The sequence below is a fragment of the Vigna radiata genome, chromosome 10 (assembly GCF_000741045.1).
Source record: "Vigna radiata var. radiata cultivar VC1973A chromosome 10, Vradiata_ver6, whole genome shotgun sequence".
Taxonomy (NCBI): Eukaryota; Viridiplantae; Streptophyta; class Magnoliopsida; order Fabales; family Fabaceae; genus Vigna; species Vigna radiata.
In genome coordinates this window covers 14170804-14195218 of record NC_028360.1, presented here as the reverse complement: position 1 = coordinate 14195218, position 24415 = coordinate 14170804, and the positions used below count along the sequence as shown (strand labels likewise).

The 24415-nt window shown below is 36.0% G+C and overlaps 4 protein-coding genes across 7 annotated transcripts; 2 read left to right on the top strand and 2 right to left on the bottom strand.

Annotated features, from left to right (window-relative positions):
• Positions 1 to 47: 47 nt before the first annotated feature.
• LOC106775203 lies at positions 48 to 2296 on the bottom strand. The gene is made up of 5 exons (XM_014662286.2): positions 1872 to 2296; positions 1631 to 1797; positions 568 to 1246; positions 386 to 477; positions 48 to 292 (listed from the first exon to the last, which is right to left on the bottom strand). The coding sequence occupies exons 1-5, from the start codon at positions 2214 to 2216 to the stop codon at positions 142 to 144; spliced, it is 1434 nt and encodes a 477-aa protein (XP_014517772.1). The 5' UTR covers positions 2217 to 2296; the 3' UTR covers positions 48 to 141.
• A 215-nt stretch (positions 2297 to 2511) lies between these two features.
• LOC106775738 (probable leucine-rich repeat receptor-like protein kinase At5g49770) lies at positions 2512 to 9587 on the top strand. The gene is made up of 20 exons (XM_014662902.2): positions 2512 to 2673; positions 3040 to 3245; positions 3475 to 3592; positions 3685 to 3756; positions 4050 to 4124; positions 4229 to 4300; positions 4511 to 4672; positions 4778 to 4852; positions 5454 to 5525; positions 5613 to 5684; positions 5801 to 5869; positions 5971 to 6045; positions 6172 to 6243; positions 6372 to 6509; positions 6645 to 7132; positions 7214 to 7381; positions 7472 to 7608; positions 8105 to 8324; positions 8488 to 8723; positions 8877 to 9587. The coding sequence occupies exons 2-20, from the start codon at positions 3164 to 3166 to the stop codon at positions 9336 to 9338; spliced, it is 2865 nt and encodes a 954-aa protein (XP_014518388.2). The 5' UTR covers positions 2512 to 2673; positions 3040 to 3163; the 3' UTR covers positions 9339 to 9587.
• A 1918-nt stretch (positions 9588 to 11505) lies between these two features.
• Positions 11506 to 17446, top strand: LOC106775737 (probable leucine-rich repeat receptor-like protein kinase At5g49770). Its single transcript, XM_022786794.1, is given in 19 exon segments — positions 11506 to 11658; positions 11863 to 11977; positions 12080 to 12151; positions 12361 to 12435; positions 12570 to 12641; positions 12758 to 12925; positions 12927 to 13091; positions 13413 to 13484; positions 13583 to 13654; positions 13785 to 13853; positions 13972 to 14046; positions 14140 to 14211; positions 14329 to 14466; positions 14644 to 15092; positions 15178 to 15336; positions 15418 to 15554; positions 16185 to 16404; positions 16733 to 16978; positions 17297 to 17446. Coding segments are annotated over 19 exon segments (2487 nt in total). The 5' UTR covers positions 11506 to 11576; the 3' UTR covers positions 17326 to 17446.
• LOC106775739 (cinnamoyl-CoA reductase 2) lies at positions 16794 to 23981 on the bottom strand. 4 transcript variants are annotated; one of them, XM_014662904.2, is made up of 4 exons: positions 23841 to 23980; positions 22539 to 23750; positions 22228 to 22385; positions 16794 to 16828 (listed from the first exon to the last, which is right to left on the bottom strand). In XM_014662904.2, the coding sequence occupies exons 2-4, from the start codon at positions 23369 to 23371 to the stop codon at positions 16809 to 16811; spliced, it is 1011 nt and encodes a 336-aa protein (XP_014518390.1). In that variant the 5' UTR covers positions 23372 to 23750; positions 23841 to 23980; the 3' UTR covers positions 16794 to 16808. The 4 variants fall into 4 exon arrangements, with proteins under 4 accessions (XP_014518390.1, XP_022642518.1, XP_014518389.1 ...); XM_022786797.1 differs by lacking the exon at positions 16794 to 16828 and adding an exon at positions 17707 to 17735; XM_014662903.2 differs by lacking the exon at positions 16794 to 16828 and adding an exon at positions 19007 to 20203 and having other exon boundaries at positions 23841 to 23981.
• Positions 23982 to 24415: the final 434 nt, after the last annotated feature.

Genomic DNA, 24415 nt, shown 5'->3' with positions numbered 1-24415 from the left:
TGTCAAAGAATGTAGCGGAAAAGAGGACCGAGTGACGATAATGGTTGTGCAGCAAACGAGGGTATATACAATATACAATAACAAAACGAAAAGTGTTCATCAAAAAGCAGAGATAAAAGAGTGAATTTTTGGAGTAGGACTTCAGCATTGGCATTTCCGTGATGGTCTCTTCCTCTTGTTTGTTGCTTTCACAGTGCTTCTCATATTACTGGCAGTTATACGTTTATAAACAGAACAATGCATTTCATTCATCTTTCCAAACCTTGTTTCATAGAAGTCCCATATCTCAGACCTGGTTGGAAGAACTTGAGTAAGGAAATTTACACCTAAAAAATAACACCAGAGAACAAAAAGGGAGTTGCAGACTGAGCCATATTAATTTTACCAGAATGCTAGGAACTGATAAGGCTCATACTTTCCGTAAATCTCTTCAAGATCACTCTCAATTGTCTTAGAGGTTGTATTTTTTGAATGAACCTGCATTAACACATCAAGGGCATTTTTATAATAGACAAAATGAGAAGGAAGCCTGAGGTGAGTATAGACATAATGATACAGGAAAAGCACCTGCTTTAAGTGTCTAACAGTTTCAGAATCCCATGGAATGACATGATAATATCCCAAACACATAAGTACATTGGCGCGAGTAAATGGGCCAAACCCCTTAATTTGTTTGAGCTGATCACCAAGCTGCTTATAGCAGGACAAGCTTGCATCTTTCGACAGCTCTTCAAGCTGTTCTAATTGAATTTTTCCTTCAACAATGGCCTGCGCAAGTTCTAATATATAACGGGCTCTATACCCGAGTCTGCATCGCTTTGCCAGAAAATTCTCACTGAGGTTTGCCAGCTCAATTGGGGAAGGAAAATTTCCAGTACGGTCAAAGTACTGTCCTTCATTGGGGAACTGATAACATGAATCATCTGAACCAAGCACCTCCGAATCGCCATTATCTGGTGGAAGCGAGGTTGTGTCTGAACTTGAATCAAACACGTGGTCGTCCATTTGCAGATTTCCATCCACTTCCAATTCCAATTCCAATTCCAACTCTAATTTCTTCTTAAGTAGCGCGCTCTTTGTTGGAGCCTTCTTTCTCCGGTTTTCTTTAGAAGCTGGTGTCTTGGGAACGAATCCCTCAGCTTCAACTTTTGGGTTGCTCGACCCTACAACAGCACAGTGCAACCCATTTTGCAGTTCCAATTGAAGCTCACAGAGCGCCTGAGCCATGTTCAATGTCCTTGGCCACCTGAAAGATTTTGTTTATGCACTTAACCCCATCACAACATCGGACAAAAACAACATTTTCCAAGCCAACAGAGTGAGGAACAGAACAAATAAAGGGTCAAAGTGTAACAATTTAATCCCAGAAACAACAAAAGTTCTAACCTAATACAATGCATACAAAAGTGTAACAACTAAGTAATGTGCATATGTTTTGTGGCACCATCTTGTCTTAAAAGAGTAATTCTTAAAGACCAATTTGACACAACTGAGTTGAATTCCATTCTGCTAAGTGGAATTTGACATTGAAATGTACATCAAAATGTGATAAATTTTGTTCTATAAAAACTATTGTCACCCGTTTACACATCTAACGACCAACATATTTCTTTACCCAGACACGACTCACTGGCAGTTGCAGAGGAGTATGCACTTAACCATGTCTTCGAACAACGTGGGAGACCTAAAGACCCGTCCACCGAAGCTTCTATTTGGATGATCAGCGTGCACGCTTCTGAACTCCCTCACGGCCTTTTCCTCCGCTTGGGACAGCCGCAGCATTCTGGAAATCTGAGCCTACAACCGAAACGGAAGAAGCGAATTAAGAATGAGTAGCGCGAAAAGAAACGACTTTTTACAGAGTTGAGTACCGTGATGTGACGCTGTTGTTGGGGAGAGATGGAATGGACGGAATGAACCCTAACGGCGAGCGATTGAGAGCGCTGGGTAATGGAAACAAGGAGGGAAGAAGAAGGGTTGTGGAGAAGGAGTGGACGAGTTAGGGTTTTGGAGAAAGGGTCCCAGTGGTTGGGTGCCATCATGAAGAAGCCGTGACTGCAGACTGCTTGCTCCAACTGGAATGGCTCTGTTTCGGAGGGAAGCTCCATGTGGAACTCGAACCATGCTGTTCCTTCTGGGTGCTCGCTGCAATGACGGTGGCAACCCTGGTTTTGTGTGTCCTCCATTAGAATTATCTCATTCTCTTCTCCGAACATACCAAACCAACCATTAAACTGGATTTTCGCTTAGGTTACTGTGGGAAGTGGAAGGTTTTGTTCCATGAGTGAAATTGTTTTTAAATTTTAAAGTATAAAATATGGTTATATTTATAAAATTAGTTTTTAACATCAGTGGCAATATGAAGAACCAGTCAAAAGTTTTTGCTTCATTTTTTTATTGAAGTTTCTTATTGTTTCTTTTTAATTTTAGCTTAGTTGCTTTGTCTCCACGTTAACAAAAGTTGAAATTAATGTTGTCGCTTATTTTAGTATGCTTTTTGTTTGTGTCGTAGTCTTCTGATGAGGGAAATGGCAAGTCAACTATGTGGCAAGTAGATATCTTCTGTACATGTTGTAGCCAGATAATGACATGTAAGATTGTCCGCAGGATTTAGACAGTGAGAGTTAAGTGGGCGAGGAAGCATTCAAAACTGATAAAGTCAACTTTTCATTGGTGAGCAATCACGGCTATTTTATTATGCCTTATTGCCACAGTTCAAAACCTTTCTGCTTCATCGAAGATTTCGTGTAGATAGTAAAAAAAAAAATTATTCATGATAAGCAGCTAGCCGGGGTTTCTTTCTTCGTAAATTAGCGTGATTTTAATATGGGGTGTTTGTTGACTTAGTATGTTGTTAATCCTTCTGGTCATTTGTTCAAGTGATGCAGGAATGTGCCATCATTGTTTTTAGTGGCTATTTTAAATTGTATCACCATGTACCAGTTCTTTTCGACATGTTTATCCTTTTAATTTTTTACTATATGAGACCAACACTGGGTAAAAGGAAGAACTATAAGGTTGTTGACTTTTTCTCCATAGATGTCGTAAAGTGGTGGGTTGCTTCACCTGATTGGCACTGAATGCTTCAACAAAGGATCTTTTTATTCAGCATTAGAAAGTTGTATGGGTAGCCAATTTTGTTGTGTCATCCTTTAAGTTGATCATGGGTGAAAGAGCTCTAGTATTCCTACTACTATTTTTCACTCATTCGTTGATTGTACTAGCAAATACAGCAAATCAAGATTGTAAGTTCAGCTGTAATCAGATACTTTTTTCATCATCCAGATGACATTTTTGGTGTACATATATTCAAATCACAAATATTCAAACTGTTTTTCAGTTGCAAAATAAATTCTGAATACTTTATGAGAATCAAATTTTGAAAATAGGCCTCAAGATTTCACTCTTACCTTCTGTAAAGTTTTCGTATGAGGATTCAGTATGAATTTTATTGCTTTTCAATTTCTGACGCAGACACTGCTCTGCTGACTCTAATGAGTGAATGGGATAACACTCCACCTAATTGGGTGGGTTCAGATCCTTGCGGTGGCTGGGATGGCATTGAGTGTACAAATTCACGCATTACCTCCATGTACTTTATCTTTCAAAGTTTAATTTCATTCGAAATTGCTACCTTCTCCAGAAGTTTCTTCTTTGATATTAACTTTGTTGCTACCATTTCAGATCATTAGCAAGCATGGCTTTGTCTGGTCAACTTACTTCAGATATTGGATTACTCTCTGAACTCGTGATCTTGTAAGTTTTCTACTTCGGTATTTGTTGTAACACATTATATTCAAGTCAAATACAAATGGATTTGAAATATGATCAGCTTCAACCCTTATACTTGATTACTATTGACATGAGCAGATATCTTAACTTGTCTTTTGAACGTGTGGAATATAAACCAAAATATTGTTGATGGCTGAGCATCCTGAAAATTAATCTGTTTGGACGCTATATAAGTATTGCATGAAGTCTTCATTTCATTTTCAGTTACAACTTTCCCGGATTTATGACTTTGTTCTTCGTTGATTTTTGCTTTGCAGGGATCTGTCTTACAATAAGAATTTAACTGGACCACTTCCCGATAACATTGGAAAGTTGAGAAAGCTGAGAAACTTGTAAGTCAGCATGAATGTTGTTAAGAACTTGAGATCATAACTCCAAGTATGATTTAGCTTGACCAAACAACTCTAACAGTGCTCTTTATTATTTTATTTTCCAGACTTCTTATTAACTGTGGTTTCACAGGTCCTATTCCAGCTACAATTGGAAATCTAGAACGGCTTGTCTTCCTGTAAGGGTTGTTTGATTTAGTTTAGAAGATATGTATAAAAACCGCTTTATTTAGCTTAACCAAGAAATCTACTAATCAGGATAGCATTTGGAGTCCTTTACTTCCCATATGTACTGGGTTTTTAGTATCATACATCTATTTGTTTTTGCTGTCCCTTATTCTTAATGCTACATATATCTTTTAACATAACAAAGTTTATTTCAATTGCAGATCTTTAAATTCGAATGGATTCACTGGTCCAATTCCAGCTGCCATTGGGAATCTCTCAAATGTGTATTGGCTAGACTTAGCTGAAAACCAGCTTGAAGGGCCCATCCCCATATCCAATGGAACTACTCCTGGTCTTGACATGATGTACAACACAAAGCATTTGTATGTGAAATGCCTGTTGCAAACGTTGGCATTACTTTTTCTCTTTAAAATATAGTTTGCTTTATGTCTATCAAAATTCCTCTGATATATTCCATTTTTTTGTAGTCATTTTGGGGTGAATAAGCTTTCAGGAAACATACCTGCTGAACTTTTTAGCTCAAAAATGTCTCTCATTCATGTGTAAGATCCACCTCAATATTTTCTGGAATTTATTTTGCTTGACTGTAAAGCTCAGTAACAACAAAAGGCACATGCCATGTCCCCAATTGAATTTTGCGTTGAGGCTACATTATATTAGGGCCTTATTGGTTTCATGTTAGAGACTCTATTAGCCCATATTGGAAAAAAAATTACTTTGGGAAATCAATCTCTATATGGTTTCATGCATCGGAATTTTTGTAAACTTGGTTAGGAGGAGTTTTAGTAAACAAACACTTAATTTTTCTATAAACTTTGCACATAAAAGTTTCAAAATACAAATCAGTAGACTTCAAAGCTCCTTCCAAAATCAAGATCATCTAAAATTAAGTTTCAAATGCTCTCACCCATATATGTAGTTAAGTCCCCCTATTGGTCCGTTAATGAACTCTCTCTTTGGTTTAAAAGACCCAGATAAAATATTTCTCGCCTGTTAAAATTAAGTTGGCAAACTGTAGTTGCCTTTATTTGTTACATTGAAGGGAAAGAAACACAGTGGTAGGACTCAAGTCAAAACAAGGAGGCTAGGGAGGGCAGGGCCAAATGAAAATGATGAATTTAATGTATACAATGTTTTTGGCAGGCTTTTTGAAAGCAACCGATTTACTGGAAGCATTCCATCTACACTTGGCCTTGTCAAGTTTCTGGAGGTGGTGTGAGTATCCATATCTCATACTTTAAAATAGTAAATAAAATTTGTTTCTCTTTTGTCTTGAAATAGTGAAATATTTTGTGGCTGCAGCCGTTTTGATAACAACTTTTTTAGTGGGTCTTTGCCTGACAACATCAACAATCTTACAAGTGTTAGGGAACTGTAAGTTGAAAAAACTAATATTCCAAACAAATTTTCATTATTTCTTTAGGTATGTGTTAATATCAATTATGATAAATTTTAACTACATTGATGGAGATTTTTATTTCGTGTCTCAGGTTCCTGTCCAACAATCGCCTGTCTGGTTCCCTCCCAAACCTTACTGGAATGAGTTCCCTCCGTTACCTGTAACTCATTTATCTAAGATGAATTTATTTTCTATATAACATTTGTAATTCAAAATGAATGCAAATTTTGTATCATTGACTAACTTGGTAAATTAAATTAGAGATGTGAGCAATAACAGTTTTGATCCATCAAACTTTCCACTGTCGTGGTCGACTCTTCCAGCATTGACGACAATGTATGTAATTCAACTTTCATCCATCAGTTTTACCTTTCCCTACTCTTTCATTTATCAGCTTTCCATTTCTCTCCCAGGTTTCAACTCTCAACACCCTAATTCTCATACTTTTCTTTTGTATGACAGAATGATGGAGAATACAAAACTTCAAGGAGCTATTCCTGTCTCTTTGTTCAACCTGCAACAGTTGCAGACAGTGTGAGTAACAACCTGTATTCTTTTGCAATTTTTTGTTCCTCAAAGTTTGAATATGGTACTTTCAATAGTTATTCTTGTTCATCTTTTTTAGAATGAAATACAAGTTAAATTCTTACCGTGATCCACAGGGTGCTGAAAAACAACCAGCTAAATGGCACTTTAGATATTGGCACATCCATCAGCGATCAACTGGACCTCCTTGATTTGCAGATTAACTATATTGAAGAATTTAAACCACAAATCGACGTTTCTAAAGTGAAGATAATGTATGCCATAATTGTTTGATTATTTTATTTTAATAGGTTGTTTCATTACTTGGATGAAAGTATTTCTTTGTAAAGTTTCAATATTTTCTTGTCTTTGTTTACAAGGTTTATTTTGAAATACTTCTATATGTGCAGACTTTTGAATAATCCAATTTGCCAAGAGACAGGAGTTCCACAGAGTTATTGTTCCATAACAACATCTAACAACTCATATTCAACGCCACCACAAAACTGTGTACCTGTTCCCTGCAGCTTAGATCAGACATTAAGCCCCAAATGCAAATGTGCATACCCATATACAGGAACCTTAAATCTCAGAGCTCCTTCCTTCTCAGATTTGGCAAACGAGACTGTCTATGTAACCCTGCAGTTAAGTCTGATGCAGTCTTTTCAACAGAATGATATACCTGTTGATTCAGTTTCTTTAAGCAATCCAAGGAAGAACACGTATCAGTACCTTGAATTGACTTTAAAAGTATTTCCATCTGGCCAAGATCGTTTTAATCGAACTGGAATTTCCAGTGTAGCCTTTATTCTCAGCAACCAAACATACAAGCCTCCTTCAATGTTTGGACCATATTATTTTACTTCTGATGACTATGAAAACTTTATGAATGACACAGGTAAATCCAATTCTATATGGTAATGAAATTAAGTATAGTATGTGCTCTATTTTAAGACTGCCTTTTTTTCTTGCCCTTTAGTACTAGAAGGTCCGGTGACAACATCTAGTAAATCTTCAAATACTGGCATCATAGCTGGCGCTGCGGCTGGTGGTGCTGCCCTATTGGTTTTAATACTTGTTATATTTGTGTATGCTCTCCACCGGAAGAATAAACCAGTAAAAGCAACTGGGAAACACAATCCTTTTGGTATAATAATTGTATGCTTAAATCCTTCTTCATAGCTATCTATCCTTGAGGAGTTGGGTTTATTTAAATGTTTGATTTCATAAAATGCAGAACAATGGGGTCCGGATGATAGCAGTAGTAGCATCCCGCAGTTGAAAGGAGCAAGGTGCTTCAGTTTTGAAGAGATACAGAACTGCACCAAAAACTTCTCACAAGTCAATAATATAGGATCTGGGGGTTATGGGAAGGTATCGAATGCCTCTTGTTTATTTCATTTCTCTATAATCGTTAAGCAATGGTCAAATATATCAATATGAAAAAAGTCGTAAGGGACAAAGAAAATTCAGAATTGGGAAGTCTCAAATATTAGGGTACAGTACAATAATGTACCGCTAAGAGTACATAAGATAAACATACGCACAATTGGAAAACTAATTTTGAAAATATAATAACAACACTTAGTGTAATCAGATCCCTATGATTCAGGACGTAATAAAAATTTTGCAAGATAATATTTTGAACTTTCAACATAAATGGATCCATTGGCAACCAAGATGACATACTCAATTATATGTAATGAGAAAACCTTGTATTCCTGTATCCTGTACACATAATTAATAGCATGACATAGTTTTGTTATTCATTCATGAAGAGAAAATGAGAGATTTCGTTGCAAGTTTGTGACTATAACACCAAAACCTTTTAATACTCGTCTAGGAAGTTTCTTAAAGAATTAGTTGACAGGTTTATCGGGGAACTCTTCCCAACGGCCAGCTAATTGCAGTCAAGCGAGCTCAGAAGGAATCCATGCAGGGAGGGTTGGAGTTCAAAACCGAGATTGAACTTCTATCAAGGGTCCACCATAAAAATCTTGTTAGCCTTATTGGTTTCTGCTTCGAGCAAGGAGAACAAATGCTGATTTATGAGTACGTTGCAAATGGTACTTTGAAGGACACTCTTTTAGGTATATGTTTATCCACAATTCAACCTCAGTAAATCATGTTAGCTTATGCGAATTTATTTTAAATAATAATCATTTGTCTTTCAACTGTTTTGTTTTCAAAGAGCTTCAAAAAAATTATTTGCTTTCAATATACTAAAACAAACACCTTTTATGGTCTGTGTAGGGAAATCTGGAATCAGATTAGACTGGATTAGAAGGCTGAAAATAGCCCTTGGTGCTGCCAGGGGTCTGGACTATCTGCATGAACATGCCAATCCTCCAATCATACATAGGGACATCAAATCCACTAACATTTTACTGGATGAACGCTTGAATGCTAAAGTGTCTGATTTTGGTCTCTCCAAACCTTTAGGTGACGGTGCAAAAGGTTATATCACCACACAAGTCAAAGGAACAATGGTTGGTACATCCTCGTCTAACATTTAACATTTTACACCAGTATTCAATGTGATTCATATGAGACAGAAAAATTCTCCTATATATGTCTGAAGTAAGTTAACATCTTATACTCTAGATTTTAAGAATTGACAATGAAGTTTTGTTTTCATGTAGGGCTACTTGGACCCAGAGTATTACATGACTCAACAGTTGACTGAGAAAAGTGATGTTTACAGCTTCGGTGTGCTAATGTTGGAGCTGATAACTGCAAGAAGGCCAATAGAGCGAGGGAAGTACATTGTGAAAGTGGTCAAGGGTGCTATAGACAAGACAAAAGGCTTCTATGGTCTCGAGGAAGTTCTTGATCCTACTCTTGAATTGGGGACATCATTGAATGGTTTTGAGAAGTTTGTGGATCTTGCCTTGCAATGTGTTGAAGAGTCAAGTTCTGACAGGCCTTCAATGAATTATGTGGTGAAAGAAATTGAGAACATGTTGCAGTTGGCCGGTTCAAGCCCCATTTTATCAGCATCAGTGTCCACTTCATCTAGTTATAACAATCCAACGAAGGGTAGTTCCCTCCATCCTTACGACAATGAATACTTTGATTCAAGTGTCATCCTTCCACGTCCATAAATTCTGCCTATGATGGACAAATTATTACATAGTTCTGTACTATATGTTCTCAATCAACCTTTATGTATCATATAATTATATTTTTTAATTTATGAGCTATGTAATGTTTTCTCAGTATGTAAGTATCTTCACTTCAAATGTAACTTGTGCAAATAATGTAAGAAACAAGAACAAAAATGGAGGACATGTTCATAATGTAGTATGCTGTTTGCATAAGACTGAACACGAATGTTGAAGCTGAAGTTTGAGCAGAAATCCTTGTTTAGATTCTTGTTTACTTTTTGTTTCTTATTCCTGTACATGGTTTATTTCTTTAAATAATAATTAAATGTTTGAAAAGTAAAAATTAATATGCATGTGTTATAATTTATATATCAAATCGCTTACTTAAAAATTAATTTAATTTTATTAATGTGAGTTGGTTTTTAAAAACACTTTTATTCATTAATTTAATTTTATATATTGACATCAAAAATACATTTTTAAAATGTATCTTGAATTATATAATCTAAAATGCATATTTAGAAATATATTTCAAATTTGCATACCAATAAAGAATTATGAAAGAAACGTGTTAATTAAGAGAATTATTTGATTAACCAATAAGAGTGGTTTTAGAACTTAAAGTGACTTCAAACTAATCTCAAAAACCATTAATAGATTAACACTTGCAACCCTCTAATTTTAGACTTTTGAAAACATTATTTTCTTGTCTTAATTACAAACAACAAAAACATTGTTATCATAAACTTCCAAAATTTCCATCAAATGGACTCAGTCAATGCTAATTCCTATTTGTCAACATTATCACTATTTTAAAATGCTGCACAAAACTATCATGATGATTACAAGGAAAAAAAAAAACATTTACTTTAATTATGTTAAAAATTCGACCTGAATAAATAATTACTCATTACATAAAAATGAGTGAAATAATTATAAGTAGAAAGATCATAATTTTTTTTAAGTTTTATGTCCGAAACACTTTTACAATTTCTCTTTAACCAAATAAAGCTTTATGTCTGAAACTGATCATATAAAAATTGAACATATTTTATAGATGAAACTCTACTTAAAATACTATGCAAGTATATCATTATTAAAATACCTAATCTATATTATATAATGATATTTAATATTATCTCTCTTTTTTAAAAAAAAAATATATTAAAATGATTTTACCTTTATAAAAATTGTTACACTGGTATTCAAATAGTTTCACATAACAATTTTCCATTGATAAAAGGGTCAGAACAATAGGCTTAATTTCTTTGATGCTTTCTTTCTTTCTTTTTGAAACTTAAATTGTCCTCATCTTCTTTTTTTAATATATGCTTTTGAAATTTTGAAGACGACTTGGACTTTAGGGTCTCCCACTCTAAATATATATATAAATTAGATTCCAGATTCATCTATCATAAAAATTACAATCATTTTTCAAAACACCACACATAAAATTAATCAAATTACATCTCAAGAGATTTCTATATTAATGTTATACTTCATATTCTTTTTAATTACAACATGCATATACAAAATTTTATACAATTTTCCAAATTATTAAAATTTAATATTACATCACATAATTTTGACATATACTATCATATTTAATTTCACACATATACTCATACATATATAGTTTTACATTATTTTTTTAATTGATTACCTGTGATTACATCAGCCAATTTAACTGTCTTAAATCTTCCATACTTTTCTATATAAGAATTTTTGTACCTTGAGTCAGTTAGAAATTATTATACAGAAATTAAATTACACATAAATTATATAAACTATTACGTTATGGCTTTATGTAAAACAAAAATTGACCGTTTTTTTACTGATTTAACAATTGAATTATAATTATATATTATCTGATTCTTTCTATCCAATTTTGTATATAAAAGAATAACGATAACCAAATTAGACATATTATATATTATTATACTATACATTTTAAAAGTATATATACGAAGGTCCTGATGAAATTGGAAAGTTTTTAGTGCATGTTTAAAGAATAATATATGTCCTCTCTTTTCAAACAATATAGCGACATGCAAAGTCATTGACTCGGTAACGAATTTATGACAAAACAAGAAGAAGAAGATGAAAATTTCAAATCGACTTTTTCGTGTCATTAACTTCACTATAAGTGGATAAGGTGGTGAATGGGTGATAATAAAGAGCACAATTTTGTATTCAGCTCTATGGTGTTCTTATGAAAGTGCAAGTTAATTGATAATGGGTGAAAGGATACTGATACCACTGTTGCTTTTCTTCAACTGTTTGCTCTTTGCAGTGGCACAAGATATTACCAAAGATCGTAAGTTATGTTTTAACTATGTGTTCCATCTTCAAATTCAGAATCTGCTAAAATATGCATGATTCTTCATGCAATAGAGAGAACTGAGAAGCCTTCCTCATGTATGATATAAGTCTTACCTTCTTATGCATGTGAAAGTTTGTCAAGATTGAAGACTTCAATGAATGAAATATATATAACTTTCAACGTAAAATGATCATGCAGTTGAAGTCCTGAAGTCTCTGAGTGAGTCTTGGCAAGGCCAACTTCAAAACTGGGAGGGTTCAGATCCTTGCAGTTGGTATGGCATTAACTGCAGAAACTCACGAGTGGTTTCCATGTAAGGTTACTTTTGATTGATTCTGTTTTCTTTACGTTGTTTCCTTTATTAATATATACTTTTTAGAGGGTATATAATATAACCTTCTGGCTAGTGCTGCAGATCATTGACAGATATTGGTTTGACCGGCCAGCTTTCTGGAGATATAGGATCACTTTCTGAATTGGATAATCTGTAAGCCTTTGAATTTAGATTGAGAGAATCATATATAATAAACTGGTCTGCATAAGGGTTAAAAAGAACATAAAAGGCTTGAAAAATCATTGAGCATATGTTAGGCTATGTGATTGCCAAGAGTTTACAAATGAATCATAATTCCCTTTTGAGACCTTTTTTCATGAATAGCTCACTGTTTGTTTCCTAATAGTTTTCTCCTTCTCCAGGGATCTCTCAAACAATAGGGGCCTCACAGGACCACTTCCACGAGAAATTGGAAACTTGAAGAAGCTAACGAAACTGTAAGGAAATATTGGTTTTTTGTCAAGTTTATACATCGATCCTTTTACCAGCAGCAACAACAAGAATAGGAATGACCCTTTCATGATGGTGAAACAGTTCTAACAAACATTGGTACTTTCTCATTATCTTCCAGAACTCTTGTTGGTTGTGGTTTTACTGGTCGTATTCCAGATGAAATAGGATCTCTGCAACAACTTGAAGTCTTGTAAGATTTATTTTTTGCTGTTCATTTATTTTTTTTAAGACAATTCAAATAATACCCTTTTGGTGGTAAGTTGAATTCTTGGGTAAATACACTGAAACAGAAACTTCTTATGGCAGATCTTTAAACTCCAACAATTTTGCTGGATCAATTCCACCTTCTATTGGCAATCTTTCAAATCTTACTTGGCTAGATTTAGCTGACAACCAGCTTGATGGATCCATCCCTGTATCTAGTGGCACTACCCCTGGTCTTGATATGTTACACAATGCATTGCACTTGTACATCAATTCTCTTCAGCTTCCAGTTTTTCTTTATCAATGATTTTTCTTTATGCAATGAAAGGTGCATCCAACATATTTCTAATATTGTCTGCAGTCATCTCGGGAAGAATAGGCTTTCAGGACAAATTCCTCCGAAACTTTTTAGCTCGAAAATGACTCTGATACATGTGTAAGAGTTGTCCTTAGATTTATCATTTGTAGCATTTGAATATGATTGAACCAGTATGCAAAGTTTCCCACTTTCATTTTCCTAAAATTAACTTGTCGCATGTCAGAAACTTCATGTGACCAAAGTGAAAATATATTAACTGTGATATTGCAAAACTGAAAAGAGATGCAAACACTTACATCTTTAGACATAGTCTTCCTTACTAGTCCACTTTCTGATTATGAATGGTAGTTGGGAAAGAAATTCTTGAGAGTAATAGATCTACCCTGCATGCACGCACACACATTTTGACAACACATTATCAAATATGTTTACTGGCAGGATTTTTCACTGCAATCTACTAGTTGGCAACATTCCTGAAACGCTTGGGCTAGTTACGAGTTTGACAGTGGTGTGAGTGACTATTTAACTATATTAAACCCTCAAAAAGAATTTTCTATAGAGTTTTTGCTTGATGCTTTTATGCCTAAATCTACCTTTGTGGCTAGCAGGCGCTTTGAAAATAATTCACTGAATGGACAACTGCCTCAGAGCTTCAACAACCTTATCAATGTCACAGACCTGTTAGCACCTAAATTATAATGTGCCAACTACAGTTTTATTCTTCTTTATCCATATTTTGGTATCAGTAGCAGGGGAAATTCAATCTTTGTACGGAAATATTTTTGGTTTTATACTTCTTACTTTTTTCAGGTTGTTGTCCAACAATAAGCTGGAAGGTGCCATGCCAAACCTTACTGGGATGAACTCCCTGAGATACTTGTTAGTAAAAAAGTGTTCGTCCGTGGAAGTTTTCTAACGTTATTAATCAGCCTTTCTTATTCAAAATGAATGTTTCTAGTGTGACAAATGTATTAATTCTTTAAAATCTGTTTTGAAGGGATCTAAGCAATAATAGCTTTGAAAAGTCAAACGTTCCACTTTGGCTTTCGAATCTGAAGAATTTAGTAACCTTGTATGTCTTTCTTTTGCACTTGTTTCACTCTTGAGTTCTCCACATATGTGGTTTCTTCACTTCAATAAATTTTACTCTCATGATGGTTGGCAGACAAATGGAGAATTTGTACCTAATTGGAACCATTCCGAACTTTTTATTTAGCCTTGCCAATTTACAGAATGTGTGAGTCATCTGCCTTAATGATTAATCTTACAGTCTTTACTATCAGAACTAAAAATATAAAAGAAGTTATAGATTTGAAATAACATACATGACAAATACCATGTAACATATTTACAGTGTGCTGAAAGACAACCACCTTGGTGGAACCTTGGATATTGGCACCAACTATAGCAGACAACTGCGAGTTGTAGATTTGAGGTCAAATTCAATTCAGGATTATAAGCAATCAAATGATCCCCCACTTATCAGGATAATGTAAGAGTTACTTGTTAATGATTCTGGGCCTTTTTTGTACATAGTTTATTTGTCACCTCATACAAGTTTAGCCTTCTTTTCAAGCATAAGATTCAATATTTACAGGTCTTTCTTTTTTAGCCCTTTTATATGACTGAAGTACTAACTATTGAGTATTGATGAAACTTTTGTCTGCAGGCTCGCACACAACCCGATTTGCACTGAAAATGGAGCAGAAACTTTGCAGGATTACTGTACCAACCTGGATATCTTCGACACAAAACAACAAAATAACTGTCAACATGGTAGCTGCAGCCCAGATCAGACTCTCAGCCCCAACTGCAAATGTGGATATCCATATACAGGAACATTGACTTGCAGAGCCCCTTCCTATTTTGATTGGAGTAATACAACAAACCTGGAGGAAATTCTAATGAAGGAATTTCAATCTCATCATCTACCTGTTGATTCAGTTTCTTTAACCCTTTCAACTAAAGATCCATTTCGAGGTTTTGAGTTTATCATACAAATTTTCCCACTAGACCAAAATCATTTCAGCCAACAAGAGCAATCTAGTATAAGCTTCTTGCTTGGCAACCGAAGTGCATATAGTGCATTTGATTTTATTGCAGGAAACCATGTTGAAGGTAACTACACTACTAACTTTTTCACCCCATTATCTAGTCACAGAAATACTTATCCTAAGTTGTCTATCTTCTTGTCATAATAAAGGACCTAAGCAGTCAAGTAATTCATCAAGCACTGCAATAATTATTGGAGTAGCAATTGGAGGTTTTTCTCTTTTGCTAGTGTTATTAGGCCTGGCAGGTTTTTATGCTTTCCGCCAAAGGAGAAGGGCAGAAAGAGCAATATCTCGAAGCAATCCTTTTGGTAAATAATTCAAAACTCAGTTTCTTAACAGGTAAATGGAATTCCGTGAATTTATATTAATTTATGCAAAAAAAAATGCAGGAAACTGGGATCCAAGTAAAAGCAATTGCGGCACCCCTCAGTTAAAAGCACCAAGGCAGTTCTCTTTTAAGGAAATTCAGAAATACACAAACAACTTCTCACAAGCCAATGATGTTGGATCAGGGGGTTATGGAAAGGTCTTGATTGCTTCTTGTTAACTTTAATGTGCTGCTGAGTTATGAATAAATACATAATGATGAGTGAGAACTATTCTTAAGAGAACAACAAAGTTTAACCTTGCAACCATACATGACTGGTCATGGACTTCTCACCCTATACTTATTTTCATAATACTGCAAAAGTATGATTTAGACACACCTGGCACAAGAATTTTTACTTACAAAACAATAATGTTAAAGATTCTGCAATGACAAGACCAAATTATAATATATAAATAAGGTATAAATATTATTCTACAAATTTATTTTGTAAGGTTGAATTGGACATAAACTCAATTATTAATAAATAATAACTTGTGAATGTTTTATAAGTTAACTAAATTTAATTGCAATGATATTCGCAATACTGAGTTAAACATTGTCAATTAGCCCCATAGTGATTAATTTTTGGAAGATCTCCTCGGTTAGTTCCTTATTCTAATTCTCCCACATTTCTAACCATTGCATGCACATGGAGCTTAAGCTACCATCAACAGAGACATGATACTCCCTCATTGGCAACAAATTTAACAAGAACGTGTTATACATTTATTGACAGAAATTTAACTATATACTTCTAACAATAGACTGATAAGTAAATGTTCACAGGTTTACCGGGGAACTCTTCCCACAGGGCAAGTTGTAGCCATAAAGCGAGCTCAAAAAGAGTCAAAACAGGGAGCGCAAGAATTCAAAGCCGAAATTGAACTCCTTTCCCGAGTCCACCACAAAAATCTGGTTAGCCTTGTGGGATTCTGCTTTGAACACGAAGAACAAATGCTGGTTTACGAGTTCGTTCCTAATGGAACTTTGAAAGATGCTCTCACTTGTAGGTTTACTAAATATATCCAATTTGATAGTTACAGCACATATTAATGAATATTATTAGTATGGAATATTTTCATTGCATGACATTCATCTTTTGGTCAGTGCTTACTATTCAGTTTCCTAAGTTTCATCCAGTGAACATTGACAAGGCACTAAACTATATCTTCTTCTGAAAGATAAATTAACTTACTCAAATCCCAGTTCCAGTGTTTCTATTCTTATAAATATGATATTCAAATCTGTAAATGGTTGCTTAATAACATATGTCAAATTCATAACTCGGTATCTAATGTACCTTATAAGTAATAACAATCATATGATCTATGCAGGGAAACATAAAATCGCGATGAGCTGGAGCAGAAGGCTGAAAGTAGCCCTTGGTGCTGCCAGGGGTTTGGCTTATCTTCATGAACATGCTGATCCCCCTATTATACACAGGGACATCAAGTCAAACAACATCTTGCTAGATGAGAACTATAATGCTAAAGTTTCTGATTTCGGTCTCTCCAAGTCCATCTTAGATGATGATAAAGATCATGTTACCACTCAAGTTAAAGGAACAATGGTTTGTATATGTATATCTTCTACTAGCTTTTGCTATAAAATAAGAAGCTAAATAACTGATTGAAAGTTTTCAAATACGTGGAGGTAGAATATCATTTATTGCATGCTTTTGATGAGTTTTAAAATAATTTTCATGTAATTTTTTTTCCTGAATTGAGAAATTTCAGGATTTTTTGTAAGCATTTCAGCTCTTAGTGCAACACATACCAAGAAATGGAAAACACATCATCTGTCTGGAGCAAAATCTAGTTTAAAATATTTTCTGTTGCAGAAGATCTCATTGAACTTTAGTGATGACTGATGACAATGAGTTCAATTTGTTGATGCAGGGCTACTTGGATCCAGATTATTATACTAGTCAGCGGTTGACTGAAAAGAGTGATGTCTATAGTTTTGGGGTGCTAATGCTAGAGCTAATTACTGCAAAAAGGCCAATAGAACGAGGGAAATACATTGTTAAAGTGGTCAGCAATACAATAGATAGGACAAAAGACTTGTATGGTCTTCACGAAACTATTGATCCATCCATTTGTTCAGGATCAACATTGGAGGGTTTTGAGAAGTTTGTTGACCTTGCAATGGAGTGTCTTCAAGATTCAGGAGTCGACAGGCCCACAATGAGTGAAGTGGTTAAAGAAATTGAAGAAATGTTGCGATCTCTTGGTTTGAACCTAACATCTGAATTAGCAGCATCCTCTTCATCCAGTCATAGATTTCAGGAGGTGAGTATAGTGAGTTCCCAACAAGACCACCTTTACAGCAATGAATCTGTTGGTTCAAGTGCAGAAAATTTATATTCAACAAGTGAGCATAGTTAAGTTAGTCTTTTTCTCAAGATTGAAGTCAAGAGACGTTTGTTTATTAGCATTTCTAGGCCAAAAAAGCAAAGTAGAAATTGTAGATTAGAGTTTGTGGTAGTTAGCTTCTAAGTATAAGTCTGTATTATGGTTCACGTTTCCTTCTTTATCATTTATTTCCCATTTCTCTCCATCTAAAGATGTGAAATGTAGAAAGAATATAGGTTCGGATATGGAGCATACAAAAATATAGACCTTTTTGTTTTGTATATGGGCGTGGTTTATCAATTTATGAATGAGTTCAATGGCTTTTCTTTTACACCTTCTGTAATCTAATCAACAGATGCATAAAATTGACTTCTAATAAAGAATATTTACTTAATTTGTAAATAAGTGGCACCACATGTTTTCCTGATAATGTATCAGTTCAACAAAAATAAAACCTGCAGTACTTAGCCACCAAGTAGAATTTAGTTACTGTCTTTGCACGCAATCAAGTAAAAGCAATGGTAATCAATACATGTTGAAGTTGTTGAAACAATGCCAGTTAATGATCCCCCCAAGAAAACGTATACTTAACAAGGAGATGAAGCCACATCACGACCATAAACTTGTTATTAGCAAAGTAGAAAGAACCTTCCCTTTAATTGTTCTAGTGAAACATCATGATTTAGGAAAATTTTGCTTGTTGTTTGAAAGTTGCGCAATGTATGTATAGAAAAAAAATGAACTTGTGACACCAAGATAAAAAATAAAAGTAAGTTGGGACGTAATTATTCTTTTGGTATGTGTAATAGTTTTACGTTACTTAAGAATCGAGGTTAAAAGACAATTTAATACACTTTTCTCTCTTAATTCTCACTTCTTAAAGACAAAGTCATAACAATGTTAGAACTTAGAAGCGGAATGAGAGATTTGTTAGTTACTCTATAAAATATGGGAAGAAAGTACCATTTTGACAATAACATCTTAGATGTTACGTTTACTCAATATAAGTTTTCTGGCTCAACTTTTTATTTTAATTATGGCGACAACAACGGCTTAAATGAACGATGTTACGTAAAGTATCAAAACCTTTATCGTCATTAAATCAGTTCTGTTATCCTCGTTGCTCATAATTTGGTTGGAAGATTATAAAACTCACTACAGTCACCACCAGTGCATGAAATTGATAGGATTGAAGTACTAGTTATCTTAACAGTGCGATATAAATTTAGAAGAACTTCGATTTTAGTCAAGATCTTAACATTTTTTCGCAAGGTGATAAAAAAACTTCCCTAAGTAATCTTATGGGTTCATACACTTGCCTCAAGTCATTGGTTTCTCCATTAGGGATGAAATGTACAACACATTCTTGTGAGCCCCATCATCAAGTTTGGTTCCAACGTGCCACCTCAATCTATTGAATCCAATTCGATCAAACATAGGCACGTAAGTTTTATTGAGTTGTGACTCAAAGCAAAAGAAATGATCAAGCCAGAATAGACCACCTGGCCTCAACACCCTGTATATATCGAATAGTACAAACTCAAGCATGGTGTCTGGTATCCAATTACTCAAGACATCCATGGAGTGTACAATGTCCAGTGTGTAGTCAGAGAATGGAAACCTTTGAGAGATGCTAATATGCATCGGTACCAAACCCCTTGATGCAATGATGTTGTTGAAAGGACCATCCAAATCCAGTGTGCTAGTGATGATATTCACATTCCTTTCCTTCATCCTTGCAGCAAAAGTTCCAGTTCCACCACCAATGTCAAGTCCAATTCGAATTGTCCCTGCAGCTTTGGTTGCAAGAACTTGGTCTATTCCAAAACTAAGTCCACCATCATCAAAGATCCACCTATTCCTCTCTTCCCCTTGTAAATCAAAGCAACTCTTGCAATTGTATGAGCCAGGCTTGTTCTTTCTGTCAACAAGGCACTGGTAACTTTTACAAGCATAATCCTCCCATACAATGCTGGTGTCTGGTGGGGTTGACCAAAGGCTCTCAGGCAAAGGTGTTGGCTCCACATAATTTGCAGGAGACTTTGGGTGGCATCTCCTACGAGGGAGTGGCTCACACCCTTTGAGCATGAGCCTTTGTGCAAGCACATAATCCATAGGGCACTCCCCTCCAATCTCATACGTCATATATCGATTTAACTCATCATGGAGCTTCATGCAGAATGCACCAACAGGTGTGTGAATCTCATCTGACCCTATCATTGGTGAGTACCCAAAGGGGAGCTTGTGAGGACCAAGTGCAAAACTAAGCTCATCATTCCCAAACTTCCTACTCACTTGATTCTGATCAGCACTGTTGGATTGCTTTTCTTGTTGACGCGTAAGGTCGATAAGCAGTGCCTGGACAAGTAAGTTAGAGGAGTTGAGTCTGTAGTGTAGTTCAGACAAGAGCGAGTGAGTGGCAGCAAGTTGAGCTTTGGTGGAGTTGAGTTCCTGCAAGATAGAGTTTGAGTCACGAGAGCTCGCAGAGGAGTGGTACAAAAAACTAAATGGACCAGTGAAGATGTAAATGGTGGCAAGGTTGGTGAGTATGACTAGCACAATAGGCTTCAGCTTGTGCTTTTGGCTGTGAGCATATGTTTGCAACTTTTTTGAGTATTGTTGGTCATGAGCTTCGTTTCCCATAATGGCTTAGAAGAAAAAAGAACAAAACAAGGTACAAGTGAACAGAGGAGGGGAAATATTTTGTGTAATTTAAGGAGGGAATTTAATGATTTGCAGATCCAAGGAGGGAAAATAGTTCCACGTTCTGTACATGTTTGTAGCAGTGGAACATGAACATTGGTCATTGTGAAGCGCCGGTGTGGACGTTCTAGGAATATAAATACTAAAACCTGCCTCGTGATTTGACCCTTAATGGTAGGGAAATTGTAGCCCCTGCTAGTTGAGTATGCCTATTATTCATAGCTTGCTTCTTGTTACTTTACCACCATCTGCGGATCTCGCCCACAAGCCAGGAATTCGATATCAACCCCACATTACTAAACACATTTTAACAGATAATTTGGTTGCTCGAAAGATTTGATCGCTATTAAAAAGTTCTGGCTTTGTTCTTTCTTCAGTCAAAAAATAAAGGATGGGAGGTTGTCACGTTTTCATATGTTTTACTAGTCTTAACAATGATCTATAATATGCTTCTTTTATATTTTCTTCAAACCATTTTCAGTTTGCAGTTCAATCAGGGAAGGAACGAAAGAGGGGTTCTTTCTTTTTTACTATATTACTATTATAATTAGAATTACTACATAATTTAAAACAGCTTTTTGTTCCCCTGAATTTTTCTTCTTTTCCTTGAAAATGATATAAAAATACTTCCATCGATTTATTCTTATGATTAGCTGGAGCCATTATTGACGAGAACAGGGCCTAAAAGCATCAGTGGATTCTATGTCTTCAATTCTATCTTAGTATTCCACGCAGTCATTTTAGTACCAAAAATTGTATAATTTGACAGTTTTCTTTTTATTCGTATGAGCATAGCAAAAGCCTATAATAAACTAACTATCATTTTATATACGTATAGCAACTTTATTTAATGGAATTATGATTCAAGAATCCTGCATTGTTATTATCAGATTAGAGGTGAACGTTACAAAGCCCCTCTAGTTTAATGGTTTGAATATTAAAAGTGCTGATAAGGACACCGTAATCAATGGAAGTTGTATTTATGAGACCTCCTTAGTCAACATGCAAATATGGGAGACTGCAACATAAATTACAAACTGTGCAACATTTCAACTACAAGCTACATCTTACGACTTTTCCCCTGGGGATTATCTAGACTATTATTACTACTGTTTGCATGGACATTCTCATCTTGGAAAAAATAAATAGGATATGACTCTTTTGCAAATGTTTCGAAAACTTACAAGAGGAAAATGACTCCCAGATTCTTTATGAAATATTTCACTTTAAAAATAGATTTGACTTGATGTGATAATCTTTCTCTTGCGTATTTCTTTGTATTCTATGGCAAAATACTTCTTTGGACAAATAAAAAGACTGATTATATAATATTTTCCTTTTATATTATCATATGCTAAAACCAGAATCCTATTGAATTTCATACGATCGTAGGTTTTGAGGATGTTATAAACAAATGACAGAGGTTTTCCTTGGATTTGAATCTTCTCAGGGGAAAGTGGATCAAGTAAAATGGGTATATCTATTCTTAATTTCGACACTGCTTTAGGAATTAAGTTAATTCAAATCAAGATAAATAACACTACCACTTTTCACTTAACACAAATCTTCATTTTACAGGAATTAAACACAAACCAAAATCCATGTTTATAAAATGAACACAGTGACAACAAAATAGATATAAATTACTCTACTTATACCTTGATAAGCTTGACATAATGCCATTCGTTATACTTCTACTTTGCATCAAAAATAAAAATATAAAGCAGTGATTACTTTTGCAGACGAGAAAAAACTAAATGAAAACTAATTACTCTGTGAGGGTGAGCGCTGCAGGAAGCCTTTGGCTATAAGGCTCTCCGCTGCTTCTCTCACAGCGTCTTGTATTGGTGTGAAGACAAGGCCCAAGTCTATTAGTCTCCTTGCTGCGCCATTACAAGGAACCAGGCCAGGTTGTGTTTCTTCTGGGAACCTGCATGTAGTTCTTGCTCAGAGAATTTGGTAGCTTTACACAAATAAAACTTAAATATGCATTCTATATTGTTTAATTACAAACTATCTGGTTTTATATAAATCTGTCAGGAACCATAGCTGTACTATACAGAAAAGGAGCAAACAATCAAACCTGTGGATAGGGAATTCAGGGTACAATTCAGAGACAGAGGCAGCAAAACCAGAAAACTGATAGATGCCATTGGTGCAGAGATATCTACCAGCAGCAGAGGGAGTTTCGTAGAGCAATACATGAGCTTTAGCAACGTCCTTCACATGCACCGCACCTAACCAGTGATACTCCTGCGTCTCCTTCGACCCCATCATCAGCCTCTGTAGCACGCCGGAGCTCGCGTTCAGCTCCGGCTGCAGCAACGGACCCAGACACGTCGCCGGCAGGACGGCCACCACCTCGACACTGCCCTCGAACTTCCACGCCGCCCTCTCTGCCTCCGTCTTCGCCACAGGGTACCACTTCCCCCTCGCCCTGCAGAACTCCACGTCCGTCCACGACTCCTCGTCCACTACCCTTCCCGCCGGCCACCCCGGGTTCGGCACCATTGCGGAGATCGAGGACGTGAGCACCACGCGCCGCACGCCCACGCTCCTCGCGGCTTCGAGCACGTTCAGCGTGCCCTGCACCGCGGGTTCTAGAAGCTCACTTTGAGGGTCCGCGGGGTCCTCCAGTGTGCAGGGGGACGCAACGTGGAAAACGCCAGAGCATCCCGCGACGGCGCGGAAGATGGCGGCGGCGTCGAGGAGGTCGGCGGGGAAGACGGTGATGCGGGAGGCAGCGGTGGGGTGGAGGGTGAAGAGATGAGAGGCGTCGGAACCGGGGAAGACGGCGGCGTGGATGGTGTAGCTATGGTTTTGGTTCTCCAAGAGGGTCCGAACCAGCCACGAACCGATGAAACCGTTGGCGCCGGTCACGCACACAACCTCGTCGCCAGTGTTTTCGTTGGCCATGGGAATGGAAATGGTTTTCTATTGAACGATTTGATCCTTAAATAACCATTTTTTTTGCGATAGATGGAATTGTGATCCAAATCTGCACTGTGATTACACCGTGAAAGGAAAGTGACAGTAAACTAATTTCACATTTTCTGTTTTTGTATCACCATCAAATTTTACTTCATTTGTAAGACGAACAAAAGAAATACTTGCATAAATGCCAAAAGTTGTTTTTGTCTGATACATAAAAATACTGCTATTTCAACAATTTCCTCTTTTACAAACTCTTCCTATCTCTCCGATTACCTTCCCATATCCACCGCCTAGTACCGCTGCTGGAAGCGATTACCGGTGGCCACCGCACCAGTTTTTTAACGGTTGAGCACATGAATCACTGCAAAATATTCAGCTTCTCAATTTAAGATATTATAAAGTTTATAATCAGTTTTTGTTTTTATTAATAATTCAATATGGCGACTGTTACCGGCAATAACCTCGGCCGGAGAACAGTTTCAGAGGGCATTGAATTTGTTCCGCAGCTGTCCATCGATGAAGATCTGTTTTTTCATGGTTTAATACTGGTTTTATATGTTACCTTTTTTTTTTCTTAAGTTCACTTGAATTCTTTTGTCTTAGGGCATCAGTTGTGCTGGTGCTCTGGATAAACCTTAGCAACGGTGGGAGACTTGTTTATGTGTAAATTAGGAAAATGAAAAAAAAAAAAAAGAGGGGTTGAGAATGAGTGTGAAGGTCTCATAGTCACTTCTTCTTCCATCTCCATTCCGAGAGAAAGGTATGTGTTAGATTTTCACATTTTCCTTTTCTTCCTCGTTTCTCACAAACTCAATACCTTTAATTGTAGTTAATCAGTTCCCAAAGATTTGACTGATGTCATTTATGAGCTTCAATTATTATTTACTGGCAAAACTTTTAGCTTCCAATTTTGGTGATAACCATTTCCCTTCTATTGCTTTGACCCTTTTTTCTGCAAAACATTATGTTCTTTCTGCTTCTTATTCAACCGCTGGTCTCAGACATCAAAGTGAGGATAAACTCAGT